Here is a 16,101-nt window from a genome sequence, read left to right on the forward strand (position 1 = left end):
CCTGTGTTGTTTCTAATAATATAAGCTATTCTTTCCTAATTCCTACTTTTAAATTTACACATATTCATAGTCATGGAAAATTTCCGCATTGTTGTCTGGAAAACATGGAAAATCAGGCAATTTCAAAATTCATTTTTGTGGCAACCCTGTTTACGCGCCTTTTTCTTTTTGTTTGTGAATAGAATAATAAATGCTTCTCCACGATTTAAGTACATATAGAAACAAAGCGCGAACCGATTTTATGTTGAGAACAAAAACAGTTTAAAAAATTTTCGTGGAAAAACATTTATTGTTCTATATTCAATCAATAAAAATAAAAGGATGCGCGAAAATGATATCGCGTTTAGGATACCCTATTTGTTTTTGGTCTAAAAAAAAAAAGAAACAGTTGTTACTTTGATCGCGAGGAGTCTCGTTGCATAATGTATTAAAGGCATATGTTTGCTAACTGCTGTACTTTGTACATACATATACACGAAACTCGATCCCCTTTTTCAAATAGATCGCGAGAATATATATCACTCTTCGTAGATAGGTTGTCCCCGACATGTTTACGCGATTGTACGAAAATGGCAATATTTCTTCTCGGCTCGTTTTACGGAAATGAAAGTATGGCGTATATGAAAATGTCGTAATTTCGCCGCTAGAGATCGCTAGTGTGCCTCCAGCTTGAGAGATAAAATTGAGTCTGGAGATGAAGACAATGGCGGGTCGCCGCATTAGGGAGAACATTACAATTACACGTACACATCCTTTGTGGTTGGCACATTAACTGTAATCTTACGCCCGAGTCTCTCGTCTTCCGTCTGTGTGTAAAGCAAAACCTGGGACCGAATAGCAACTGTATTGTACGCGATGTAACGAGCGTAAGTGACTTGAGGAAGATTCATAACTGGCATATACCTATACATATATAGAGGGAGGATATACGAGCGTGCAAGCTCTGCGTGGAACTGCATGATATTCCATTGCCGAATATTATAAACTACACCAGGTAATTAATCACGCCAGTCTGTTGCACAGTTAAACTCGCTCGCGAATGATGGAAGGAATTCGTCTTTTCAATCAAATCTATATCAAGTTTGATCCAGATACGCCAGTCATACAATTATGAATACACGGAAATTGTATAATATAATAGATATATATATATATATATATATATATGAATAAATGTCAAGGAAACAGACGAATATTCTCGGGCACGAATGAAATTTCACATCGGAGGTAAAAATAATGAATAAAGATTGAATCGCTCTAAACGAGCCATCAGAGACGGCCATATTACTTGGTAATTAAATGAAAACTTTTGCGTAAAATTGCGCGTTTGACTTGGTATATGTGTTATTTGCCAATTAAAGCTTTGCAGGACGGAAAATTGAGGAAAATTTTAGCATGTTTGCCAACGCCAAATTAAAAAGAAATAAAACACCTATAAATAATTTTTTTTCATCTTTTTTTTTATATCGAAATATATTTTTATTTATATTTTATTTTCGATATGCAAATATTAGCCTTTCAGATAGGAAGCACACGTCATTTTGACATTTAATGACGTCAGTTTTGCTACTTGGGCCACTTCTAATATCGAGAGGTTCAAATAGCAAACTGACGTCATTAAACGTCAAAATGACATACGCTTGCTACCTGGGGGAGTGTCTTCCGAACAGTTGAACAAGAAGAGACAAGTCGCAGCAAATATTAACCGAATGAAAATAAAACCCGTCGAGATTGATACGTACATGCAACGTACATATTTACACTCGTGTTTACATTACGGCTGGATCGTCGTTCTGCGCGATCGAAAGTTAAGCGCGAGAGAACGTTTGTTGGAGCAGGTGTTGACACATGCACACACGTGAAACAAAGAAAAAGATCCGCCTGTGGATACGATATCGAGAAACAGAGAGAGGGAGGAAATCACACACAACACACACACACATACACGCACACACAGAGAAAGAGAGAGAGAGAGAGAGGGAAACGCACAGACATACACGCAGCATCGATTTGGCTGGTGTCCCTGGCTCGCGATCGGCATGTGCCATCCGATGCAGTTATGGGATTCATCCGCGGCCGGATTTGGCAGGCCGCGACCGGATTTCGCGTCGGACACTCGTCACGCCAATACGTCCGACGACGACGACGACGTGTATCGTGCATAGACGACCCCGAGGCAGAGGGTCTGGCCTGGCCTAGGAAGAGAGGCAGGCACATATATTCATACACACATTGTGTGCGTCGCAGAGAGCTAAGTCAGGCGTATCGATGATAATTACCGCGCTTCGCGACGACCTTCGCCCTTTGCAGCGAGCACCTTTTGCCACGACACGACATACGCACGCGTATATACCAACGCTTGACACGCAAAATTATCTCGAGCGAGCGCACACACGAGTCGAGACCCCGGCGCGAAATAACCGGAAGAGGGCTTTCACGCTTCGTGGAACTCACCGTGTATCTAGTTGTCTATACGGGGTGTCCCAGACTCGCCGTATCACCCCTTAATGGGAGATTCCTGAGGTCGCTTGGAGATTACTTTTCCTCGGCGAAAATGTCGAGGGACCAATTGTTTTCGAGTTATAAGATAGAAAATGAAAGCTTTTTCGCAAACTAAGACTACATTCTTTGATTCATTTCAGATAGAGTTTGCTTTAATAAAATTTTAATTTAACGCTTACAAAGATACATGAATGGTGACCTCTTTTGACATTTTCGCTGAGAAAAAATCATCTCCAAATGATACCAGGAATCTTTCATTAATAGGTTTTATGGTAATTCTGAAACACCCTGTATGTTCGAGTCTCTTACAGAGTGTCCTGTACCCAGAATCACTGAGATGCAATTAGATTCTTGACGTCATTTGGAGGCGATTTTTCCTCAACGGAAATGAGGGAGTTCATCATGTGTTTGGATGTTCCCAATTTCTGTCTTCATGAATCTTTTTAATTAATGCAGGGTCTACAATAGAGTCGTAAAGTCGTAAGTCATAAAATATAAACCAACCAGAATTGATTATTCTCTTTATACTCGACTTGTGATTAGTCAATTTTTTACGGCTTACGACTTTAGGACTCTATATTGTAGACCCCGCGTAAGCCTTAAATTAAAATTCTGTTAAAGTAAATTCTTCCTGAAATTAATTAGAAATAAAGAATGTGCTTTTATTAATATTTTATTTCTACTAGGCTTAATTTGCCAAAAAAAATCCTTTATTTTTAATCATTTATAAAATTATTCGCGCCTCGACATTTTCGTTGAGGAAAAATCCAAATGACATCAGGAATCTACCGTAAAGTGATTCACTGGGTACAGGACACCCTGTATATTCTTTTTGCACACGCTTGACAATGTGTGCGTTTTGTGCACGATTAAATTCGTGATAATTAGATTACTCGATTATTATTAGATGACACAAATACACGTATCACGATATCGCACCTCGCACTTTTTGTCGGACTATCATGGAAAAAAAACGATTCTTATCGAGATGTTAAAGGCTTATATACATACATCGCTTCAGATTAAATCCTCACGCGAGAACGATTCAGGTATGTAATATGTAATTCACGTGAGTCACGATCCCGCAATTTGTTATCGCGTTTGAATTAAACGAAACAGGACTTTTACGCAATTTTCCTCAACGGCGCTGTTCCAACTTTTCGCGATAAATGGTTTCCACAATCTTTTTTTCTCTTTTTTTTAGTTATACTTTGTGCGTCAATCTCTTTTCATGACTCGGCAGATTTTTCGTATCTCAAATTCTTGAGAAGGAGACGTCACCTCTCTTTTTTCTCCCCTAAATACGTGATCCCCGTGTTAATGTCCGGAACCGGTTGACGAGGAAAATCGAGGTAAAAAGTTCTCCTTCGAGAATAATCATCCTTCGATCGCGACAAATAAGCCCGCGACCCGAATCTCAAACCGAGTTCGACGGCATAAACCGGGTTCGAGACACGCTCGCTCGCTCACTCTTGATTATTCCGCATCTACATACATATTTTCCCTCTTTAATCGACCCTGTGACTCGACGGGATCGTTTTTAAGTAATAACCGAGAGCGCGATAAAAAAAAAAAAAAAAAGAAAGAAAAAAAGATAATATCGGGCACATTCCAGTAGAGTATGTAAGCCACCAGAAATGCTGACTCACTAAAAGGGAGCTGTATTGTTTTTGCCCTTAGATGGGCCGGCCATTGTCCGGGTAAACCTGTTTGTGCGAAGCATTGCGACAATTAGTGACATCAAGATGGTAAGTATATATACGCTAATCAAGCCAAGCCTTTTGAAAACCGCAACCGGCCGCAACTCGCCGTTATTTCTTCTCTTGCCGACGCGGTTTAACCCCCTCGTCCTTTTCCCTCCTCCGCCCTTTTCCTTCTCTTTTTTATTTTGTCTCTGTCACTTTGCAAAAACGCAGTAGGCGCAAAAGTAGGTTTTAGGCGGTCTTGGTCTCGTATAATCGAACAAAGTGTGTGTGTGTGAGAGAGAGAGAGAGAGAGAGAGAGAACGCGAGATATCTCAGAGAGAGAAAGAAAGAAAGAGAATCCAGCAGCAACCGGAGGCGACGACGAGCTCGATACTTCCTCGGGGAGACCAGACAGGTCGGCAAAAGCGTTAGCAACAACACACGCAACGTAGTAGAGAGCAGCAACGTAGCAGAGTGCCGGTCAGCAAGCATCTTGCCTTCCTTTACCTTCAAACCCGCGCTCTTTTGCCCTCGGGTCCGACGTACAATTCTCCACTCCTCGCTCTAGCCGCCTTCCATAACTAGCAAACGCTCTCTAGTTCCCGTGGGTGAAGAACCCCACGCACAATCACGACCACCACCACCACCGCATCACCACCGTCACCTTTGACCAAAAGCGCCCGAGAAAACCACCCCAGTCCAGAAACTCTAGCACTCTTATAGCATATAGACGCAGGCATGTGGCATTCCAGCTTATTTGCGTATGTTAGTTACGTCGCATTGGGTACGGAAACCATCGGACGGATGATGACGTCGAGGCGGCCGGACGAAAGAGCGACACACACTTAAGTTAGGTGATCTATAACCCGAGCCGCGCGGACGGAGAAATTCGAGGGGTGCAATTACACTCGGACCTCGCGGCGACGTATATATATTATATATATTGTAACTAAACAAAAATATTACGAAGCACACCATCGGATGCAGAGTGACAAACTAAATCGAAAAGTCCTGAGCCATTTTTTAATCCGAGCTTTAGTTTTCACGCTATAAATTGTTAAAGTTTGCCAATCAGCGCGCGGCTACAACGGAAAGCAACGTAGGCTCCGCCTTAGTAGGCGGAGCTTACGCTTTAACCATTTGTAGCGTCAAAAATAAAGCTCAGATTAAAAAATGGCTCAGGACTTTTCGATTCAGTTTATTGTCCTGCACCAGATGATGTGCTTAGTATCCCTTTGTTTACTTACATCCTGTACAGGATATAATACATATATACGTAAATACAAAACACACCAAGGGGGGATATCGCACTCCATTTCGGGGTTCGCTCATAACGCGGACGCTATTAATCCTCTCCAACCGCTACGTGCCTCGATCTCCGAGTAACGTAATTACTAACCGGGGGATGAGAGAAGAAGGATTTTCTCTCTCTCTCTCTCCCCCCTCCTTCGTTCTCTTTCTCTTTGCCCCAAAGGTAATCTTATTTCTCGTTATTGCGGAACGGAGCGTTATTGTGAGTTCCGAGTGTAACGCGGAATCCCCGAGAAAGTTCCCTTCTCGAGAGACACTTGAGGAATGTGTGAAAGGCTACGTACACACACAGGACGTCGGGACTTAAGACACGTCCGTCAGGCTTTTGTGTCGGGGCGAAAGAAGGAAAGAAATAAGACTTTGGAGAACACGTTTCCTTCGACGCAATGCTCCGCAATGGACGCTCAACGTGATTTCGCGAAAGGGACGATCGGACGGCCCGTTGCACTTTGTGTCGAGAGACCGCGGAGCGAAACTTGTGTTTCACCTGGGTAATGAGATTACACGTATATACCACCGTACACCATCGCCGCGAGGCGGTGCACCGGAAGTGCACGTCGACAAGTTACATCGGACGCGATATTCCGACACTCTGCGCACGAGAGAGAGAGAGAGAGTGAGAGAGAGAGAGAGAGAGAGATGAATGTAGCTAGGCTTACCTTACTCAGGGAGGCCTCTTCGTGTGTGTTCGAGTTCCTCTCGTGTAAAACGCACCGCTCTCTCGCCAGATCAAAGAGCGATTTTACCAAGGGACGATCGACCGGTCTGCTTCGGTTTCAATTTTCATAACGGAATCATTCAAGGAGAGCGAACTTTACTTTGCTCGCAATTATACAGAGTGTCCCATAGTAGATTCCTGACGTCATTTCTGACGGAGACCATTTTTCCTCAGCGAAAATGCCGAGGCACTAATAATAATTTTCAAGATATAAGCGATTGAAAACACTGGCGGATCCTGGGAAAGGGTTTTAGGGTTAATTGTAGTCTAATTATTTCTTAAACACTTTCACTATTAAACCAAATAATTTTATAGAAACACTTCCATTATCGACATCAGGATTTGTTAGTGATTGAAAATAAAAAGTTAGTCTTGCGGAAATAAAATATTAACAAAACCACATTCTTCAATTAATTTCAAATAGAGTTTACTTTAATAGAATTTTAATTTAAGGCTTAGTTACATGATGGCAAAAATTAAGAACATGTAAAAAATATGACCTCTCTCAACATTTTCGCTGAGGAAAAATCATCTTTAAATGATTCCAGGAATCTGGCCATTAACGGATGATCCGTTAATTCTGGCACCTTCTATATTTTCCTAAAAATAAATTTATTTGATAAGAAAATTTTTTTATTATAGAGAGACGTCAGAGACCAACCGATCGTTTGCTATAAAAATGCAAATGATGTCGCATATCTTATACGTAAATAATGAAATTTTGAATCTCTAAACTGCAAAGAGTAGCAGCATTGTTGACAGTCAAAGTATGTACAAGCGAATCGATTTTTTTGCCAGAGTTGCTTTTTTTTTTTTTTTTTTTTACAAAAGAATTTATTATCGAAGCTTGGAGGGCAACGTTTTAAACTCTCTATCCGACTTTCGCGAAACTTATTAGTTATCGACTAACTCGAGTATTGAAACCGCCTGGGGATAATAACTAAAGGAAAATTTCAGAAAATAATGAATTTGATAGAAACCTCTGCATCTAGTCGACATGTACTATATGTATAAAAATGTACAAAAATTATTCTCTTCTTCATTTTACACAATTACAATTATCAGATACTTATATATGTATAATAATAATAATATGATCAAATTATAAATAATTTTCCACGTGGATAACAAACCCCCGTCCTTTTTCTAAATATCTCAAACAACAAATTTTCGAATTATTTAGGAAATTGCATATAATTTCCAGCATCATTAGCAAGATTGAGTCATTTCGGATATTCAGAAAGAGAAATAAGTCATCATCTGCGTGAAAAGTTATTTATACGCATCGATCTCATGAATAGATAATAACATCCACCTTGTGAATAGGCTCATTTTTTTTTTTTTTTTAACAAGCGTTTTTGTTCCCACAAGGGATTTCGAAATCGAGGCCTCTTCTCGATCCACGTGGCGGTTATTTAAAAATAGTTGGAAGTGGACGACTCCCCGACGACGACGACGACGACGACGACGAGCACCCGCGTGCCCGACGTCTTGTCCTGGTTCATGTAGGGCGGAATGGTACGCAAACACTCTGTATGGCTCAGGACGATACGGCTGGCTCGTTCATGCTGCTGCGGACAGATTAAGACTCCTCTCTCGACGATGACGTAACGTGCGCGCACGCGCGTGTTTGACGTTTCGAGCGCGCGGTTAAACGCTGATAATGACGCCGCGAGCCGCTAATCGCTCTTCCGATATACCTAGCTGTCGATAGCGCGCCCGCCGGGCTGTTTCGCCGACTATACTACGGGGGTTCCGATTCAAGTAAGGCGCAATCCGATCACCGTGAAATTAGTTTCGATCGATCACCCCCTTTCCCTCTCCCCTTGAGAAGAGAAGATGAAGAAGAAGGTGCATAATATAAGCGGCCGGATTTTATTAATCGCTGTCCCTATAATTGACGCGCGTCAATTTCAGACCTCTCTTGAACGAGAACAGCTTTCGCGGGATATCGTGTCATTTTGTATTTATTTATCGTCGAGCTTGCTTAAACGCTTTCGCGAAATTCTTTGACTGTAGAACTGTGAATTGCCAGATTAATGCTATAAATGTGTTCAATATCGTCAATATTATTATTATTATTATTTGTGTTATTATATATATATATATATATATTATATACAAAAATAATTAAAAATTATATAATTCTTATTATATATATGTACATATAAAATATTGAAGAGTAATATATTTACAAAAATCGCACATGATGCATATGTAAAAATATTAATAAAAAAATTTACTTCAATGAAATAATAATAGAAAATTTTAATTAAATAATAATTAATGTAATATATCCTGAATTAGGTTTCAATTTGATATATGTCATATTCTTTTAGGTCTTCCATTTCTCAATTTGATCAATGATGGCACATTTTTACTACCAATCTGAAATTAATTACTAGCAGTTCTATAACCAAAGGCGAAATTATTTAGGAAATACAGGATATAGATCGACCGTCGAGGAGTATCGATATCGATATGTGTATCCGCCTAAACAGGGATCGCGTGTTATACTCCTCTTGTGTGTTGTATAACGTCCACGTGCGCCATATGACGCCTCGGCATCGGTTTCTAATAGCGTCGAATGTCACCGCAACTTGGCGATTGATGATGCGAAGGCGTTTAACGCATCGCTGTCGAGTTCTCTCGCCGTTCGAAGAGTTAATTAATACACTTTCGAAACTCCTTGCGAAGCTCCGGAATCACATGTCCCATGTCTCGCTTGACTCTACCATATACACGTCCACCTGTACTCGAGTGTCTATATTAATTTTTTTGTGTGTAATTAACGTCAAAGGGATAACCAAGGTGTGTTTTGGGTGTGTGTCTTGTTTCGATACTAATCAAATGTAAGTGTGACAGGGGTAAAAGAAAGAAAAATCTCTCCCCTGCGAATATATGTATTTTTTTTATTCTTCCATTTTTTACTCGTATATCTGCGCGTGGTATTTTCAATTTTTCTGGGACGGGATTTTCGTGAAAGAAGAACACGATGATCGAAATTCGCGCGCCGGCCGGGCAAACGAAGTTTCGACTCTCCCCCGCGGCATGAATATTTTCATCTCTCAATTTTGCTCTGTATTTCCGAAGTTTCGCGGGGTTTTTAGCCTTTGGGGAATTTCCGCAAGATAAATCGGCACACTCACACACACGCAATAACAGGTATATACAGTTAGAGTTCCGCTAATAATAAGAGACTGGTCAACAAGTGTCCGCCATGATGTTTTGGCAAAATTCTACGAGAGAGAAAGAGAGAGAGAGAGAGAGAGAGGGAGCGATACATATGTATATCTATCTCTTTCTAGCTGCCATCCATATAGTAAACACAACCTTCCATAAAGTTATTATTTATTACTACAGATAAACATTTATTTTTTTAATCATATTGCTCAAATTTATAATTATTCAATTATAAATTGAACCCAAATAGCAAACTGACATCATGCAGTAAACGTTAAAATGACATCGTTTTGACGTTTAATGACGTCAATGTGCTGGATTAGGAGCTGCACATCCACCTTTTTTGTAATGAATAGTTTGAATGCAGAAGCAAATACTCACAGAGGTAGCAAACTGACGTCATTAAACATTAAAATGGCGTCATTCTGACGTTTAATGACGTCAGTTTGCTACCTATAGGTATTTACTTCAGCATTCAAACTATTTATTACAAAAATAATGGATGTGCAGCTTCTAATTAAACAAAAAGATTTATTTTCACTATATATAGGTCATTCATTTTTAAATTATATTGTTATAAAATATCCAATTATTCAATTTATCATGATTGAATATCAACGTGAATGACGAATGAAAAGTGGCCAGTCTCTAATATATACAATATTATACAATACGAGTGCATCGCCCTCTGTCGGAGCGCAAAGTAGAAGCAGAAGCGCAGATCCGATCCAGAGATGGGAGGTTAATTCGACATTGACGTGAGACAGATGCGTCGTCGGAGATGTGTCCCGACGACGACGAAGGATGACGATGTCATCGATTTTTCATCGCGTTTCCGCTTATCCGATCCTTGATATTTTAACCGCTCGATTGTGCCGCGTCGCGCGCGCAATTTATTTAACTTCCGTCGATCCGTATCTCGTGATTCGCGTCGTCCCCTGCTTGTATCGATTATCCCCGCGCGAGAGAGACGCGCCGGTTATTACCAACCCACCCGCCTTTCAGCTACTCTCTACTCCCTATCAACGGATAGCGCGTCGATTCCTCCTGCGCGCGAGTAAACAAGGGAGAGCACCAGAGGGAGAGAGAGAAAGAGAGAGAGAGAGAGAGAGAGAGAGAGAGAATTCGTTTCGCGGTATCGCGCGACCGATATTCCACAAATTCCACGGAATAACGCTCGCGCGTTCCTGTGCGTCATACATTATTTCCCCGGCCGCGATTCTTTCGACGACGGTGACCGATTTTCGCGTCCCCTGCGTAAAAATCCGATAAATCAAGCTGTAAAAGCGGGGAAATGGAAGAGAAAGACCTAACCGAGAGAGATCGATCTATCGAGAGATCTGGTAATTTTTTCCCTTTTATAAAAAGAGCAAAACTTCTCTTAGACTCTCTTCACTTTGGGGGTTAATGCCGACGTTTTTAATGACGGAGGAATTAATAGGAAAAAGGGATCTTTATAATAGCCCGAGAGCCATTTATTTCTTGATTATTACTGCTGGAAATACATGTGAATTATGTGAGAGGCGCGGATTATCGAGCGTGAAACGGTTCTTACTAAAAAAACAGCACGCTTTCTCTACTTAGAGCGAGGTTTATTGGCGCGTTTGAAAATCACGGCGAGAAACGTTTTCGCTGTATCAGCGACGTTTACGTTTTAACGACGATAAGCGCACTGGAAAACGAGTGTTTAGAGCCGATTCGTTCGATCGGAGCAAGCAGATGCGACGAATAAAGGAAAAGAAAAAAAGGAGAGAAGGAAGCGAGATGGAAGTGACGCAAGTTACGGAAGATGGGACGGATAAATGAGCTTCTAAATGAAAAAAAATTAATAAACAAATACAATTATTTATCTATAAATTTCTCGAAAGCACGCAGAGTAAGACGTCTCGAATATATAAGATAACGTTAAGCACATCTCACAACATCATCAAAAGCCAAATGTCGCGCAGGTGGTTGAAGGGGACTAAAAAAAAAAAAAAAAGAAATTTCTCTCATCATAAACCACACACACGCACACATCTCTATCTCTCGATGTATCTGACTGCTGCTCAGCGATTGATTAATTTTGTTTGTTCTGTTTGCCATGTTAGATGGGCCCGCGGTTGTCCGCGTCAACATATTTGTTCGAAGTATCTCAAAAATAGATGACGTTACCATGGTAAGTTGAAAAAAAAAAAAAGAATGCAACGCCCCGTGATCACAGACACACACATATGTGCCTCCTCTTTTTGTCTACCGTACACACATACACACGCACATACATACATACATATACCTACAATGCTGGGTGTTATTATACCATATGTATTACAATCAGCGCATATTACCTTCCTAAGGGAGCTCTCTCTGTGCAAACTCTGTACATCGACGTAACGCACGTCGGCGCACAAACAAACGCGCACATCAGCACGCGAATGCGTAAGTGCGTGCATTCCTAGGATGCCTCGTGCGCTGCGGGGGTGTATAACGATCACATACAACAAGAAGACACGAGGACGCACGGGATATCATGTCTCCCGTCGCTGTCGACAATGGAACTCGTCTTCGACGAATTTGGGGTTGGTTTTTTTTAGGGCGAGTCTGTAAAGTAATAGTGCAAAATTATGATATTGGAATTTTTGATGGAAAATTTCGATATCCCGAGTTTTCTCATTTTTCATTTTTTCGATCGAAATATATGACCCAAGTAGCAAGCATTCATCATTTTGCTACTTGGGGAGCCAGTTTCATCTCCGGTCAACTTGATTGGCTGATTCAATTTAAGAATTGTTGCCGACCGCACATTTAATTATGTGGCTGATGTTGATCAGTTTTAAGCTTTGCAATTGACAATTCCTAGGTTTGTTTTCTATCCTTGTATTGGTTGAACTGTTCACACTGGTGCAGGAATAGAAAACAACCCCATAACAGTACATAAACGTTCAAAGGATTTCCAGAGCACATTTAGAGGTTATTTTATATCCTCTGAATGTTCTCTGAACGTCTTTCGGGCATGTGTGCTGTTGGGGAAGCCTCTTAAATTTAATAGATCGATTAGGAGTAAACCAAAGCTGGCGAAGAAAATCCTATTCCATCAACAGCGGTGGGGGACACTTATTGTGCGTGACACCTACACACACACACGTTAATTTACTTGTTTACCATTAAGTCGCTGTATAGTATATCCTCCTTAATGCCCTTTTTGATCTCACTGATGTATAGAAACACACACACACACACACACACATACATTTTCAATCTCTCTACTTCTCTGTGTCTCTCTTCTCCTCCTCCGTGCTAAACACCAAAACACCCCGTTGCGTATATCTCGAGGCCCGCTCTCGTGGCTCTTTTGTAACTTCACACCTATATACCGTCATGTTCTCTCTCTCTACGTTAAGCAAGTATCTATTCTGTATCTGTCTATGAATGAGCTGGGACTTACGAATAGCACGACGCTCTCCCACACCCTCTCCCGCCTTCGCCTTCGATATTAAACGCGATACTGAACGCATGGCTGGCGGAGAGGCTGCACTTTCAGAGAGCAAAATTCAGATCGAGCGCGGGAATGAAGGGAGAGATGATAATGGAATGCGATACCAACTCGACTAACTAAATTATACTGATAATTCTGCGCCCTACATGTGTAAATCAGACTTTTCTAAAGAACTTAAGACTCCTTGCTACTCATCGCAGCCGCGTTAAATTGTGACGTCAGAGGCTAGATAATACACAAAAGATATTTTGATGAAACAATCCAGGTAGCTAAATTAGTTATTTTGACGTCATTATAACATCAAATTACGTCAAAGTGACTAATTTTGCTACTTGGGATATTTTCCCAAGTAGCAAACTGACGTCATTAAACATCATTCGACGTCAAAATGACGTCAGTTTGCTACCCTGGGATCTTTTTATCTAAAAATGGTACGCAAAAATTTTCAGCGTGTATTTTCTCGTCTCTGACGTCACAATTTAACATGGCCGCGGCGTGGAGCCTTAAAGAATGAACAACCGATTGGAGCAACTTTGCGTGAAAATTATTTTATCGATTTAATATGTTACGTCGATTTATCAGATTGCTTGGAATTTTGAATTTCTCATTCTGACGCAATCTGAACTTACCCGAGACGAGTATATTCGTATATTGATTCGATCTTTCTTACTTGGCGTCGTGCTGTGCGTAATTACGAGATTCCATTAGAGTATATAGTATCGCTCACCCGCTGTTGTGTGGTAGATGATTTGATGGAGTTTCGTCTCTTTTTGACTTGTTCCGATTATGTTTATTCGCGTTGGGTCTTTGACGCCAAGTATACATCTATATATACATACATACATACATACACGCTCTGCCTCGCAATACAGCAGATACACGTACATTTATTAGCGCGTTTTCTCTATCTTTCTCCTTTTCTTTCTCTCTTATCTACCATTTTCTCATCTTCTTCCACACACATAGACATTATCTTTTCTTCCTGCTCTCTTTCTCTCTTTCGCAATATTATAATGACACATCCCTAATGGCACACCATATCCGAAAGACATCTGGATATCCAGAGGACATTCGAACATCCTCAGGATGTTCTCTGAACGTCTTCGGGATATGTATATCATTAGGGATACACACGTGTACATACATACATATTATCGGATACCGTTGATTTATTCATTGATCTTTTACTGCACCGTGCGATAACCAACACACTCGCTAAGGCATTTTTCGTGCTGCTATATATATATACCATATATATACACAAAACTCTGCGGTAGTGTGCAACCTTTTTTATCTCTCATTCTTGGTAATGACTTTTTTTTCTTATATCGCTAACACACAGAAAACGTATATCTCTCTCTGTATGCTGTACCTGTTAAGCCCATCTATATGAAAATGAAACACCTCGTGGCGATGTATATTTACATACACCTTCGTTGGCAACGAGGGGGAAATGATCTTCTCGGCTCGAAAAAGCTTTTCTTGTAATCGTCGCGGCGAAACCCCGAAAGCGCGATTCACGTCGTAATCGCTAGCGCGAATCAACGGGCTTAATGCAATCGCGATTTAATTGCGAGGATCAAATTTTCAACAGCCGCTCATCGTTCGCGCGAGCCACAAGATTTACATTCAACACACATTTCTCATTTCTCTCTCTTCGTTAACGCACATCATGTAGATTATAACGTTAACGTATATGTACTATATCGTAGAGAGTAGGTATATATACATATAATGTACGTATATGTATGTAGGATACAGATTTTCCTTCGCTCGAGGATATCAGAGAGGAGGGTGAAAAGGTGAACGGAGGGTCGATGAAAGATCAATGTTGATTAAAAGGTCGGAATTTTTAAATATACTCCCGATGGTTGCTAACGTGAAATTTTGTTGCAGCTATTTTTTGTTTTGTTTTGTTTGGAACAAATATATAGCCTCTGTTTGCTTGCAGACTATAGTGTGTAACTGAAAAAATATATATAAAATCGAGGGGGTAACCACTTAATGTAATCGTGGGACAGTGTCCCCGAAATCATTATGAAATCCTTATGAAATCCTTATGAAATCCCGTGTAATTGTTTGCAATCAGATGTAATTGATAAAGTCAAATGAAATCATGCGGAATCATTAGAAATCATAATGAAATCATATGTAGTCAGCAGAAATCATTTTGAATTTTTGTGTAATCATTGGAATCATGTGTAATCATTATGAAATCTGTGATGAAATCATGTGTGGCACGAGCACTTTCCGTAGTAAATTGCGATCAAATTCAAGATAAAATGCTATTTATAATTTTATGTGTCACATAAAATCCCAAATGATTACATGTGCAATCACGAAAATGTATTGTGTAATCAGATGAAATCATTACTTTTATGAAATGATTGCATATGTAATGAAAAAAATCCATTTGCAATCAGATGAAATCATTTGTAATCAGATGAAATCATTTATAATCAGATGAAATCGTTTGTAATTAGATGAAATCATGAAATCAAATGAAATCATGTAATCTGTGGGACAACATTTTAGCTAGTGGTTATCCCCTCGTATAAAATACACTATCAGACTTTTTGGTGAATTTGGAGATTTTTTTTCATGAAGAGGGAAGTCATCATTATTTGCATGTTCCCAATTTTTATCATCATGTATCTTGGTTAAGCTTTAAGTTAAAATTCTATCAGAGTAAATTCTACCTGAAGAATGTAGTTTTATCAATATTTTAGCTCTAGTAAAGTGTTTAGTTTGAGAGAAGCCTTTATTTTTCAATTATTGATGTCTCAACACCGAGGAAAAATTTCCACATTGACTAGAGAATTTGATGGTGTGCTCTATATACAGGGTGTTTCCAAAGAAATGATCAGCATTCTTGGACATGATTGTATACACATCATTTTAAGCAAAAAAGTTTATATAAACATGTGTCTTATTCTGGAGTGTTTAGTCTTTACAACTAATACATTTATTAAATTAATATAACCAAATTCTTTAAAAAATTAGCTTAAATTTTAAGCTTACAATAAATTTGAATCACTAATATTAATAAACAATAATTTCAATTAATAATAATTTTTGGCATAAATGAGTACAAAGTATTTACAGAAATAACTTCTGTAATCATTGTAACAGGAAACGAAAATTTAATGTAATATAGCATTTGATTCTACTAAGTTAATAAAATGTTGTCCTTCTTAAGATTAAACATGTATCTTTAAAACTGTATA

At 39.6% G+C, this 16,101-nt stretch overlaps 1 protein-coding gene across 11 annotated transcripts in view; it reads left to right on the forward strand.

Moving 5' to 3' along the window:
• The window catches only part of GluClalpha (glycine receptor alpha 1), a 155,771-nt gene that overhangs the window by 117,685 nt on the left and 21,985 nt on the right, over positions 1-16,101 (forward strand). For 2 of the 11 annotated variants that reach the window (XM_029302660.2, XM_029302669.2), the window contains exon 4: positions 4,183-4,250. The exons of 8 other annotated variants lie outside the window; for them this stretch is intronic. In XM_029302660.2, the coding sequence (XP_029158493.1) occupies positions 4,183-4,250 (68 nt within the window). Of the gene's footprint in view, positions 1-4,182; positions 4,251-11,489; positions 11,558-16,101 lie in introns of all 11 variants that reach the window. One more of the 11 variants, XM_029302659.2, reaches the window with a different exon arrangement.

Source organism: Nylanderia fulva, unplaced genomic scaffold (assembly GCF_048542155.1).
Source record: "Nylanderia fulva isolate GAGA-0341 unplaced genomic scaffold, ASM4854215v1 Scaffold123, whole genome shotgun sequence".
Taxonomy (NCBI): domain Eukaryota; kingdom Metazoa; phylum Arthropoda; class Insecta; order Hymenoptera; family Formicidae; genus Nylanderia; species Nylanderia fulva.